The following is a 14,238-nucleotide window of genomic DNA, read 5'->3' as shown; positions in this document are numbered from 1 at the left end:
AACCGCCTCCTGATCAATGCGGGGAAATCCAAAGAAATGGTGGTGGATTTCGGTAGGCGCCAGCACTCTTCACCTGTACCAGTGAATATCCGGGGAACAGATGTTGAGAGAGTCTCAACTTACAAGTACCTGGGTGTTCATCTGAACAATAAACTGGACTGGTGCGACAACACAGACGCCCTCTATAGGAAGAGTCAGAGCAGACTCTTCCTACTCAGGAGACTGAGGTCTTTTGGGGTTCAGGGGACACTCCTCAGGAACTTTTATGACTCGGTGGTTGCATCGGTCATCTTCCAGGGAGTGGTCACCTGGGCAGGCGGCGTCTCGGCCCGGGACAAGAAGCGGCTGGACAAACTGGTCAAGAGGGCCGGCTCTGTCCTGGGCTGCTCCCTGGACTCTGTGGACTCGGTGGGGGACAGGAGGATGTTGGCCAAGCTGTCATCAATGCTGGGCAACCCGGACCAGCCCCTCCAGGGCACCCAAACAGCACTCCACAGCACCTTCAGTGACAGACTGTTACACCCTCGCTGTGCAAAGGAGAGATTCCGCCGTTCCTTCTTGCCTGCTGCTGTCAGACTCTTTAACAAGAACATTGTGTAGTCTCTACAAACTGGCGGTCATTAGTGCAATTGTGCAGTCCTGCACCTGAGCTCATATCGTGCAATACCCAATATTCCCCACTACTGTATTACCGTGCAATACTCAACATTCCCCACTACTGTTAGTCTAGTTTAATTTTATCCAATGCTGTTCCTTACATTTCACTACAGCACTGCAGCACTGTGACTTAGAGTATTTTTTCCTCTGTACTATGTACAGGCCGAAATGAGTGTTCCTCATATTTTTTATGTAGATGTAGGTTGGTGTGTATATACACATGTTACTGCGTATATCTACATAGGTTTGATTCTAAATGTTTGCCGTCAATGTTATACATTAATGGCCACATTATGCCGCCGCCCCTGTGTGACCTATATCTTTGCTACTGTAACAATGAAAATTTCCCCACTGTGGGATCAATAAAGGCATTCTTATCTTATCTTATAGTTCTAGCCGTAGGATAGTGTGTGCAGGACGGGGTGAGAGTTTGGACTGTCCTGTCACAAAGCCTGTGGTACCGACCTTGAGTGTCAAAGAGCGCAGGTATTCTACTGCCCCTATAGCTACATGAAAATGCACAGCTCATTACTTTTCATAGCACTTAACAAACTTGTACTATAGCACCTTTTAATTTGCAGATCCCCAAGTGCTTTCAAAGAGTCTTTCCATGAGGCCCACAACACTTCTTTTTGTGGGGAAAGAGCTGCATCCCAATCTCTTTCTCCATACGACAGTTCTCTGAGTAGTGCTTTGCCCTGCAGGGATTATGGGAGCAGCAAAACCCACTGGGTCATATAAGGTATTACAGTAACTGTTGATAGTACTCCCCTGTGTGTGGCTGGTTTTGTCTCATTGGATACAATGTAAGTGAAACTGTCATTGTTTAAGTTCCACCAAAGTCCTAAGCTTCACTGTACTGGATGGGGATATACTGAGGAGGTACAAATCGTTCAATTCATTTGCACTGTCTTCCAAAGGAAATGCTTCCATGACAAAGCTACAGTTATATGCGACTTTGTGGAGTCGCAGGTTGGATTTTGCTAACATGCTCTTTGCTCTTGTTCAACAGGTCAATCACTTGCTCAGGAGTGACGACACATGTAAGCCCATCATGAACATAAAACTGTCTCCCAACAAACTGTCTAGCATCTTTGTCATGCTCTTGCTCACCCTTCCTTTGATGCCCGTCACGTACAGTAAATGGCAACAGCAGGTGATGGACTGTTACCAATAACACGCACTTTCATCCTATATTCAACTATATTCTTGGTGATGTCATTGTCCTCAAACCAGAGATAAAGAAGGTAATCTCTGTGGTCTTCGCACACCTCATTTTCTGTACATCCGCTGTCAGGGCAATCGGCTTTTTTCGAAATAGCAACAGGACTCCTAATAGGGAGCTTTGAGATCGGGTCCACTTCATACAATTTACAAACGTACCCCAAACGTTGGCAGGTATCAGTGTTCTTAACAGAGGTGGCAAGTTCAGCTTGATTGCTTTCCAGCATTTTCTGCATAAAATGGATATAGTGATCTTTCATTTCTGGTTTCTTTTCTTAAGTCTTTTTAAGTGAGTAAAGGCCCTTTAGAAACAGATCTCTGTTGCTTGGGAGCCACCTTCTTGGACTGTGGAAGGGCAATGGAGCAACACAATTGTTCTCTTTGTTCTAGCCGCTTTATCCATAAGCATTGTGAATGTTTTGTGATCTATAGAGAATGCTACCTTGTCTACTGACTCTGTTCTATCAAACACAGACTGACCTAGCATGTCAGTGTTGCACTCAGAGTCCACACTTGTGTTTTGCTGAGGCTTGACACTATAATCCTCTCTCTCTGTAGCAACCTTTGGACATGACTGAAAAAGGGTTATGCGCCCATTGCCTAACATATGCATCCTGTAAACATTGGCCTCTGTCGAGCTGTGAGCTTTGCCTTGACATACCTGTCATGTCATGTCATCTTCCAAACCGCTTATCCTATACAGGGTCGCAGGGAGGTGCTGTAGCCTATCCCAGCCGTCAATGGGCGAAGGCAGACTACACCCCGAACTGGTCGCCAGCCAGTCGCAGGGCAGACACAGACACCGCCACTGAGCGGGAAACGATCCCACGCTACCCGCACACAACTAGGGCGTGTGTGCGACTACAGTATTAGTGACCCTGCCTTGACATACCTTCACCACTTAAACTCAACCAAGTCCGGTCTTTGGACATAACGAGCATTAGTGGGCCTGTTAATCTGCTCATATATCTTCGAAACCTTGAGGATATCTCTTCCCAGGAGGAGTATTGGAGTTCGATGATCAACAGGTTGAATCTTGTCTGCAATTCATAGAAGATGGTAGGGTCATGTTTGGCGATTTCAGGCGAGGGGATTTCCGATTTGTCGTACTCGGTCACATTCAATCAAAGGAGGTAGCTTGATATTTGTCTTTCCATCCAAGTACTCTATGAAAAAGAAAAGCCTGCAGTTTCTGCTTTTACAGAAAAAGGATTTAAGGTGCAAGGGTCAGGTGTGGTTTTGATTTTAAAAAAGTTAACGTTGGTTCAGGACTACTTTGCTTTTGTACTCCAATCGCTGTTCTGTGTACTGACTGTAGCTTTGTGATTATATGGTGTGGACCTTTCTGTGTGAGTGGACACTTGACTGTTAAAGCTGGATAATGCGAAGCTTGGGTAATTTCTCAATTTAGTTTGCTGCTGAACAAACTGCAAAAAATATAAATAAACAGAAAGGGGGAAGTGACACACTCAGAGTCTCTGTATTGCGAACCCAAAACTGTCCACCTTTCCTGTACGTTGAAGGGGTGTTTTTCCGCTATTTGTGGAATCTGTAATCAGGAATGTAAGGTATGTAACTTCTGGAAGTGTACCATCTGACTTAGCACGGTAACTCTCAAAGGATTTCACCAAGTTCTCTTAGCTTGCCTTCATCTTTATTTTTTAGTCTCAGAAACTCATCTTTTTTAAGAGTGTGTCCTCAATGGCCTCTAAGTAGCCATAACACTCTTCAAAACATTCCCAAATCATTTTTACACCTCTTGCAGGATTTAAGGTTTGTACTGCACAAATATTTTAGCCTATTCTTCAGATTTTGGCCATAACCACTTTGCTGGTAGATCCAGCTCCTCTCTAGCTGACAGATCTGATGCTATGTTCACACAGGATGCGTTTTTAACCATTCATGCGAAGAGATCCCACACAGATTCATTGCACATGGCACGCCGTTGTACTTAAGAGAAGCGAGCGACATGGCAGGTGGGTGTGGTGCGACATGAAACAAGAATAAGTGAAACGCCTAATGTACTATTTGCACAACATGATTATAAAGTCATTCTAAAAACATAATACATGTCTGCGTTAAAGCAGTGCATTGTGTACAAAATTTTTTTTCAAATAAATACATGATATATTTCAACAGAGCTGGGCATCATCCCTCCGTCCAGTTTCCAGTTTCCGTCCTGCATATTTAATTGACCCACGTGGTCCCAGTCGGTCGGAGTCAGCCAACCAGCATCAAGAAGGACTTAACCTGTACCACATCACACACAGGTGCCGCACTCCTGACACGCGGTCGAGTAAAGAAAAAAATAAAAAATGAAAGAGTGTTGTATACCTTGCGGTCTCACAGATGCAATGACGTGCCCCATATTCTTTTTATTTCACCGATCACGGCGCTTGCGTGTGTCAATTGTTTTTGTTTGATATTTTTTCTTCGTTTGGTGGTGTGTCTGCTAGTGCGGCGCCTGCGTGTGACGTGAGCAGAGCTGGGCACTTGACCTTTTTTGACACCCCGCCCTTGACCTGGGTACCCTATTGGCCTCGACCCCCTGCCCTTATTCGTAAAAATGATCAACCCCCGCCCCGTTTTGCACCCCCACCCCCAAAAAAAAAGCGTGCATGACGCCGCCGCGGGAGAAATGCTAACGGCAGAGGTTTATTTAAAGATCATTAGCTGGCTAATTTACTATTCAAACCCACTGTGGACACGCTTCAAACATGCCACAAACACGCTTCAAACATGCCACAAACATGCTTCAAAGGCGCCACTAGTAGTTACTCCACTATGTGTACTTACTTCCATTAAGAGCACGTACACTAATTTGCACTACACACAGACTGCACGCGAGGGAGGACTTGATTGTGAAGTAGAAACCTTTTTTGTTTTGCCAGGCTTGTCTAACACCAAGCAAAAGCAAGAGAGGGGGCTCTCCGATGTGCGAGAATGAAGCAGCTGTGTCATTCTGGTTTCAAACCCCAGTCTCATTCTTCTTCTGTCCTCTGTGCTGCAAAAAGTCCGCAAGCATTCAGCAAGTTACGTATTTTCAACACTTCCACTCTCCTCTTCCTGGCCTTCAAAATAAAAGCATACCAGCAAACTATTACACAGCAGGTTTGTTACAGCCTATTTCCAGAGCGAAGAAGAAAGAGAGGGAGGGGTGAATTAGAGCGAGGTTGTTCTAAACTTCAATGAAGACATCTGCGAACGTGTCACTGCTGCAGTGCTGCGCACAGTTTGACTATACCCTCGCGGACACAACGTTGTTTTGAAAATGTGTGTCATGTGTTGCAGACCTGTCGCCAACAGCACAATGCGTCGGTCACGTGATGCAATGTGGCAGTTGTCGCTCACGCTGACGCGGGAGTATAGAGAGGCCTAAAAAGAAGCCTTTCACCGGGTAGGCTGAGATGAAATTTGGCCGCCTCGCAACCACGTCACATGCATGAGGGCCGATTAGTGGGCCAGACTAAAATCCACTTCCGGTCTTGCCTAGTCGAGCCCTTTTTTAAAATTTGTCATCCCCACCCCTGCCCCCAAAATGGACATCTGCCCATGCGGGAGGGTCCGAGGGACTGCCCAGCTCTGGACGTGAGGATTACGTTCTCTATGCCGATTGGCTGTCTCTGACGAGGGACGGGCTGAGAGCAGGTGGGTCGATTAAATAAGCAGGACGGAAACTCGGGGACGGGGGGACGATGCCCAGCTCTGCTTTTTATTCATTCATCAAAAACAGAAAATATACAGAAAAAAAACTGTATGATTGTAAATTCATTGCAAACATGGGCATAGGCGTGACTATGTGCTAGACTTGGGATGGGACGTTCTGTTTTCGAGTCAACGTGCAATCACACACCTACCTGTCTCGCCCACTTGTCTCTCAAGTTGCAGAGCTGGGCATTCCGTCTACATGACGGATCAGTCCGTATATCCTCCTATGAGGGACGCCCGTTTTGCTGACAGTTGAAGAATGACGGGTAAAATTTTAAAATAGATGGACTAAGCATAGTCGGAAGCCCATGTATTTAATCCATCTTTTGTCTGTAGTCCGTCTTAAGTCTATTTTTCGCGGTGAGGCTTCGATGGCCACGGCAAGCGTGGCAAGGAACAATAGCGAGTTGTTGTTGCTTAGGGGACAGATTTGAGTTAAGGACCAGGCTGTGAACAAGCTACCATGGCACAGAGAGTCACTGTGAGTCACTCTTTCTGTTATTAAAATATCAGCCGGCTGGCCAAGGTGCTATTGAAGTTTGCAGTCGGAATCACTGACGGAAGCCCGTTTAAAATCATGGGCGGACCGGCCTATAGGCGGGTACTACTCCCCACATCTATTCAGCAAATGAAAGACAAGATGAACGTCCACTGGCATCCCTGAGCTTTTCACTCCGTCCTACATGAGACTGTGAGGACTTGAGCAGGAGTTGGTTTATCTTGTAAGTATATTTGTATTATTTGATTACAGCTGTCAGTTGTAATTTATGTGCAGCAAGTTTGACATTGCACAGCTCACAATAACCTACCACAAGTGATACCAATTGACTGATTGTCTGATTGACTAGTGGCTTTTTTCTTCTGATCCGCCACAAAAATAAAGGACAATCTCTTTGTCAGGATGCTCGTCATGCAAAATATACCAATGAAGGAAGGAAAAATGAAATAAAAATATGAAAGCATTTTTACGGTCCTATCTTCTAGGACCTCTTGAGTGTGTCTAGATGAAACCTTGAAAAAATTTAAGAACATTTAATTTGATTAATTTAATTTAGCCTTTAACCGATATTAAAATAACAGATCCAGTCAACCAGCATGAGAATAAAATACAATCAATAAATAAGTTAAATGTTTACTTTATTTATATATTTGTATGCATTATTATTATTATTATTATTATTATTATTATTATTATTATTATTATTATTATTATTATCATCATTATTATTGTTATTATTATTATTATTTGCCTCCTGCCTTGCTTGCTTGGACGTGGTCTAGACACTGCATCCTGATAACTGATGTACACTGCTACACTTTGAATGATTTCTTCTGTGGTCATGCATTATTTTTAAATAATGTTTCATTATATTTTACAAATAATTTCATCAATCAAATATGTCTTTTCATTTTCAGGTAAAGGAGGCTGGAATTACCATCCATGCACTATACAGGCAGCCAAGTGCCTCCAAGGATGACAATTTCCTATAGACATGTCTGGAAGAGACTTTGCAGGGAACCGCCCCACCCCCCATGCTTTCTGTAATTAATGTTGATTTTATTTGCAACTTTTCCCCATTTTTCTTTATATGTTAAATCATTCAATAAATGCACTTTCTTACACCATTGCTCTTTCTTTCATCAAACTAAAATGCAGTTGACACAGACTGAAACATAAGTGCCTTTTGTCATGTTTGATATTCTGGTTATGTCAAATGTTCAGGTCAATATCAGGTTGTCAGATTCTGGATTATCGTGAGAATCCTGACCGACTACTCCGTTCAATGGGTTATTTCTCCCCTTAACTCTTGCTCGTTCTAACACGGTTACGCAAGGGGACGGGAGCACTTTAAGCCGGTGTCAAGACGAATTCGCCTAGGTTCACTAACTGCCTTTAGTTTTACATCGCTAATCCGGTCACCCGTCGTTTATTCGTCCTTAATGAATAACCACATAGAATTAAGAATACGACCAATATGTTTTTACGGCAGTTTCATCTGTATGAATCGATTGCATTTGTTATTGACCTACAACTTTAACAGTCTTTATTAAGACCGTACGGATTTATTTGTATACAGCCGGAGTAAACTATTTAATTTCACAAATTGTAACATGACCTTTTATCCGTAAGGTCGTAGCCGTACGTTCAAAATAGAGGTTGAGTGGTGAATATGAATTAAATCATAAGAATGACAAAGATAGATTTAAAGAAACTTAAAGGATTTTGACAATAAGGATTCAAATAATAAACACTGATCAACAGTTGAACCCGCCAAATGCAGAGTTCAAACAGTAACCATGAAAATCACAGAACCAGTGCTTTAATCATATGGCATAAAACCAAATTATTAATAGTAATAGTAATAATCCTTTAATAAAAATAGAAAGGAGAACATAAGGATAAGAATAAAATGTTAAAACCATAGTAATAACATTTAAAATAATAGAAATAGAAATAATAAAAAAATGATAATAAGTATGGGTTAAATGCGATTAAATAATAGTCTAATTTGGGTGAGCGTTTAAGAGTGATCAGTCGTTAACAGCCGTAAGCGATTAACGACAAGATAAATTTGGAAAACTACGAAATTTAGACACTAGACTGGCCTTTCTCTTTGTACGCTTGATGACAGGTTATTTCTTTTGATTGCCTTATCAAAGTGACAATTTGGTTGTTTCCAAATGGGTGACGATTAATCCATACCTCCAAAATTTGAAAATCCCAAAACAGGAAAAATGCAAAATTAATCCTTGGTCAAAGTGTCCCCATGAACATCGGCAGAAAAAAGGCTTGGAGCTTCTGTGACCTCTGCCTTATATAGCTTGTGTTTCTCCGGAAACTCCAAAGCAACTGCGCACCCACTGAGGCTGGCTCCTAGGGCCAGTCCTGTAAAATTCCATTACCTCATCTTTTTCAGCTAGGGCGTTGGCTGCTCTTTTGTGTAAACAAGTCTCTCTTAGCGCACCAAGTTTTAGACTGCACGTAATATTGTGTTTGTTTAAAACAAGCATGGTATTAAAACAAACACGATATTGGGCTCAAAGCAAACATTACATGCTTGTCTAAAACGAACACAATATCAGGTAAAAATGATCATATCATTAAAACATTGTAATGCTTGATTAATATTGTATATCCAAGCATCTTAATACAATGAATATCATGTATGTACAATTCACATTGCTACGTTCTCTCTCATGTAAGCAAAAGGTTTCAAACTTGTTTACTTCTTTACATCGCAAGTGTCTTCTTTGAGAGTAAATACACAAAGCAGTTTCAAAGCATTGTCTGCTATAGCATAAAAGCTTAACTTGATTATACTTTAATTTACTCCTCACTGTTGTTACATTCATTCATTCATTTAACATTCAAGAAAAATAAAAGCAATAATCATATTAAAATGAAATGTAACAGTAATCAACTCATATTACTGTATGATCAAATTCCAATCATGGGATTACATCCCGAGCATAATATGCTTTATTATCATCATGGTAATCTTTGTAAGGCACTTGCAAAGATATTGTAAAGGCATTAACTTTGGTATGTGTATGTTAAACTAAGGAATTTACTTGAGCTGGCGTGTACTAAGTGTTCCAATGAGTTATGTCTACATCTAGTGTCCAATTTTGGAAGTGCACTTTAAGGCTTTTTGCTTCCTGAGGTTTAGATCATCAATTTAACCGTACCATCACTTCACTTTGACATGGCGCTCCGTCCGACAAGGTTTATTTCTGTATTTATCTGAATTAAAAAAAAAATTGTTTACCAAGCACCCTCGTGGCATCATGAAGTTTGTTTGCAGCGGAACGACCACATCTAGACAGGATGTTCATTTAGTCAGTTGGGCCTCTGTTTGCTGTGTCTCTGTGCGTGCGTGTGTGTGTCTGTGAGCCTATACTATTTTATTGAAAAAAGGTGTATAGCTGCAGTCATCAATAAGAATAATACATATACAATGTTATACTGTGTGTGGGCACTCTAAAAACAGTTGGGTCAAAAATAACTATTTTTGGGTTAAATTAGACCCAATTGTTGTGTTAAAGGGCGGCACGGTGGTCGACTGGTTAGCACGTCCGCCTCACAGAGATCGTGGGTTCAATCCGGCCTCCCTGTGTGGAGTTTGCATGTTCTCCCCGTGCCTGCATGGGTTTTCTCTGGGTACTCCGGTTTCCTCCCACATTCCAAAAACATGCATGGTAAGTTGATTGGACACTCTAAATTGCCCCTTGGTGTGATTGTGAGTGCGGATGTTTGTCTTTGTGTGCCCTGCGATTGGATGGCAACCAATTCAGGGTGTCCCCCGCCTACTGCCTGAAGACAGCTGGGATAGGCTCCAGCACCAGCACCCTTGTAAGGATAAGCGGTATCGATAAGGGATGGATGATTGATGTGTTAAAAAGGACCGACGCAGACTTGGGTTAAATGAACGCAACAAATTGGATCAAAATAATGCAAATAATTGGGTTATTCCATCCATCCATCCATTATCTATACCGCTTCTCCTCACAAGGGTCGCGGGGCGTGCTGGAGCCTATCCCAGCTGTCTTTGGGCAGTAGGCGGGGGACACCCTGAACTGGTTGTGGGTTATTCCACTATTTATTTATTTATTCATTTTATTTATAATGCTAAGGATACTGCCCCTTCCCCAAAAATGTATTAATAACAAGTGAAAGTTTAAAATAACTGGTCAGACACCCATTTTTAGGGGTGACACGTTTGAAAAAAAGGGCTCGATTAAGCAAGGGCGGAAGCGGATTTTAGTCCGGTCTACTAATCGGTCCTCATGCGTGTGACATGGTCACAAGGCGGCCAAATTTCATCTCAGCCTACTCAGTGATATGCTTATGTTAACATGGCAGGGAGGTCATTGTTGTGCGGTCCTCAGTCATGTTTTCATAAAGTAGAATGCATACGTGTCCAGAATTTAGTTCAGCACATTCATGGTGGAACTGAGAACAAATTTAAATCAAAAAGTAGTGTTTAGAATTATGGCAAAGTCATATATTTTGTGTCATGGTGCTATATGAATTGAATGAATAAGACATGGCAGTCTGCAAAGTGGTGTCAGTGACAATCACTCCGATTGGCTGTCAGCCAGGAAATGCAAATCAGTGCATGACATAGATACATTTGTAAAATATTTTAGTTCTTTAAACCAAGCATTGCTTCCTTGCGGTCATCACCAGACAACTGCCTCACAATTTCATGTGATGAGTTGTGGGTCCATCTTGAAAAGTGTGTTGAGATATATTGACCTCTTAAGGGGAGTTGCGCTCAACAGTTTTCAATCTCCAAGCAAGGTAACCAGAACCACTCTGGTAATCATAGATATGTTCCTGTGGATTACAGTAAACACATAAAGTTAATATGGAACATTATTTGGAGAACGCACAGTTCTTGTGAAGTATCACATCCTACAATGGCAGCAGACTAATGCCTGTTTTATTTCTTTATTTTTTACGATTCCAGCACTCGTCCTGTCCAACACACATGCTCAGTTACTTGTTTTCAAAAGATTACAATGTGTGAAGTTCTTACCAAAACAGATAAATGAAGAAATCCAAATGTCAAAAGTGTCGCTGACTTGACCACGATGCTGCGTGTGTAGACATGAACAGTATGTCGGTGGCTGTCATGGCCGCCAGTCATACTTAATTCAAGTGTACATCTGGCACCTGTGTATGGGCCTGTAAGGTTGATTTTTGACCCAACATAAACCATTACTGGCATATAACCCAATATATAGTTAATTTTAACCAACAATTGTGTTAATTTATAAGAAATAACCCAGAATTTTGACTAAACACAAACAATCAAAGAATTGGGTTAATGAAATAACCCAACTGTTTTTAGAGTGTGTAGATGTGTCATTATTTCAGCGCTGAAGGGAGAAAGGGAGTTAGCTCACATGGCAATGCACCCTTGTTTAGCCCAATAATTTCAAATAAAGTTGCTCAAGCATGAACAACTAATTAAACTAAGAAATATCAAAACATGTCAATGGTTATTTTTTTATTTATAATACTCTGCGGGTACTGCCACTGTTGTAAATTTACAGGTGACGGGCACACAATTAACGCAGAATATGCATTAACGACTGGTTTGTAGCCGTTTCATGCATACACAAATGAGCCTTAAGCTCGTATCTCACTGAGCGGTGCAAGTTAGCGAGTGCGAATGTTGTTTTTCCATCAGGGTTCGTTTACGGTCAGAAGGAAGGTTCAGAAGAAAAGTGATGAAGATTCAAACTGTCCATGACTGAAGATAATAGTCCCAGATATAAGCCCCAGATAATAGTATTCTTCGGTTTGTGGCATTCAAGTGATGAGGCTCAAAGTGCTTCTTTTGACAAAGCACCCCAAATTCTGTCCTGCAATTGGCTGGTGACCCATCCAGTGCATCTCACCTCCAGTGTATCTCACCCTTGACCATAATGAGGATAAGAAGCACTACAGAAAATTGACATTTATAAAATCTGACAAAATGGGATAATTGCTCTGGAATCCTGTCATCAAGACCAACTGTCGGTTTGGTTAACAAGCGATGACTGCAGCTGCATGAACAGTATACCTGTACATGCTGACTTCTTGTGCCTATGAGTATTGATGGTGCATTATGTTTTTAAACTATATATTGATCTGTATTCCATGTGTCCACACAAAATGCTTTATAGAAATGGATGCTTACATTGTAACAAATAAAACATATTGTCATTTTTCACTGCAGACTGTCCAGCACCACCCAGTGTTGTGGCTATTATCGGAGGTTCCATTGCATCCGTGGCTCTCATTGGCATCTTGTTGTTAATGTTGATTAAGTTGCTCATCTACATGAAAGATCTGAAAGAGTTCAGGAAGTTTGAAAATGAAAAGAAGAAATCCAAATGGGCTGAGGTGAGAGTTTGTTTTACATTGTACATCTCACTGCATGTGTTATTAAGTGACAGTTACTCTTTTGGCTTTGATTGTCATCATTCAACAAACAAGCTAATGTACTGTATGTTTTAGATATACACACATCCACACACACACACACACGCACGCACACCCACCCACACACACGCACACACACAGTGCATAACCTGATAAACTGTGTTAAAAAGACACAACAAGGTACAGAGAAACCATATGAGGAAAGCATACCCAAGGGGAGCTCATCCAAGGCTGAGGCTCCCCTGGAACAGCTGTATGAAGTCGTTCAGGAGAGGGAAGTCTGAGCTGCCATGACTCTGATAAGACAAAGAAAACGGATGGATGTGTGTGCGTGTGCATATGTTTGAGAGTGCTGATGTACTGGTGGATATATGTCTTTGGGTTGGCTGATGGGAGGGAGGGCGTTAGCACGTCTTCTTTTTATGTTGTTTTGGATGTTACATAAATAAAATGTGATTGATTGATTGATTGATTGATTGATTTGGGTAACAGATTGGCGCCTGAAACAAAGTATGTAGTTTTTAAATCTGATGATTATACACATGTACACCCTCATTCAGCTTATTTCAGTATTTAGCACCACATTAACAATGTGCCACTCATATAAACGTTAGTATGCCAAGTCTTAATAATTTAAGTGTGGATATTCATTTTCTAAGTTAATTCTTTTTCATTTCATTTTTAGAGATGTAAATGCCCATTACACTTTTAGAGATAATACCTGTACTTTTTGTAGTAGGATCAGTGAAAAAAATGTATTTTTTTTAATCACTACATGTTTTTTACTGAGCAAGATTTTATGACTTATGACTTGCTTGAAATTTGTTGGCGACTCGACTTGACTTGATTTTTTTTTTTTTCCCACAGTGACTTGGGATTTGCTTGAGACTTGATGGTTATGACTCAAGACTTACTTGTGACTTGCACATATGTGATTTATTCCCACCTCTGTCAGGTTATGCCAAACACGTCACATCAGGGTATGGAGTGCACGATTTTTAGCCGTCCCGTAGACAAATTCTGCACCTTAAGCTGTGGATTTCTGCAGCTCTACCGAGTGACCATGGGCCTTTCTGCTCTTTCTCTGACCAATGCTCTCCTTGCTCGCTTTGTCAGTTTAGGTGAACAGTTATGTCTTGGTAGGTTTGCAGTTTTGCCATACTTTTCCATTTTTGGTTGATGGATTGAACGGTTCTGCTTGTGATGTTCAAAGCCTTTGATTTATAAAATTAAAAAAAATAATGTAAACATAGGGCTATAACGATTCATCGAAAATTGATTTAAGCTGATCAAAATATGCATCGATGTAAAAAAAATAAAATAATTCATATGCAACGCCATGTTCACCTTAGCCGCTCTCTTGTGTCTCAGCTGTAAACAAACTGCATACGCACATTGTGTAAATTACTTGACTTGACACTAAGGCTGCCAAGATTAGTTGACCAATCACGGCGACGTTGGAAAAATCGTCGACAACTAATTTTAATAGTCGATGCGTCATTTATTTATACTGTATTTTTATTCATTTGGCACTGTGTTTTTCTCTCGAAAATGCCTTGTCTCCAAGCTGGCTTATGCTTGTCTGCAATGCACATGCACAGTAGTAGTAATCGGTTGCGGTTGTGTTTATGAATCCAAGTCATTCGTGATGTAAAACAGAAACATTGTGGGTAATTGAGTTTCACTGCTAACCTGCGTTAGCATTAGTCCGG

The 14,238-nt window shown here is 41.3% G+C and overlaps 1 protein-coding gene across 7 annotated transcripts in view; it reads left to right on the top strand.

Annotated features, from left to right (window-relative positions):
• itgb2 (integrin, beta 2) overlaps nucleotides 1-14,238 on the top strand; it is a 141,267-nt gene that overhangs the window by 112,577 nt on the left and 14,452 nt on the right. The window contains exons 15-17 of one of the 7 annotated variants that reach the window (XR_015089451.1): nucleotides 3,765-3,857; nucleotides 4,021-5,529; nucleotides 12,321-12,458. Coding sequence is in view for 3 of the 7 variants with exons in the window: in XM_086050718.1 (XP_085906844.1) it covers nucleotides 12,321-12,487 (167 nt within the window). In the remaining 4 variants the exon portion in view is untranslated. Of the gene's footprint in view, nucleotides 1-1,047; nucleotides 1,144-3,764; nucleotides 3,858-4,020; nucleotides 5,530-6,102; nucleotides 6,980-7,005; nucleotides 9,908-12,320; nucleotides 12,488-14,238 lie in introns of those variants that run through there. The other 6 variants (XR_015089453.1, XR_015089454.1, XR_015089452.1 and 3 more) reach the window with 6 other exon arrangements.

Source organism: Filicampus tigris, chromosome 14 (assembly GCF_054856515.1).
Source record: "Filicampus tigris isolate MCC_2025a chromosome 14, RoL_Ftig_1.0, whole genome shotgun sequence".
Lineage (NCBI taxonomy): Eukaryota > Metazoa > Chordata > Actinopteri > Syngnathiformes > Syngnathidae > Filicampus > Filicampus tigris.
Note: the sequence above shows the minus strand (reverse complement) of the source record. Positions and strands in the feature narration are given on the sequence as shown.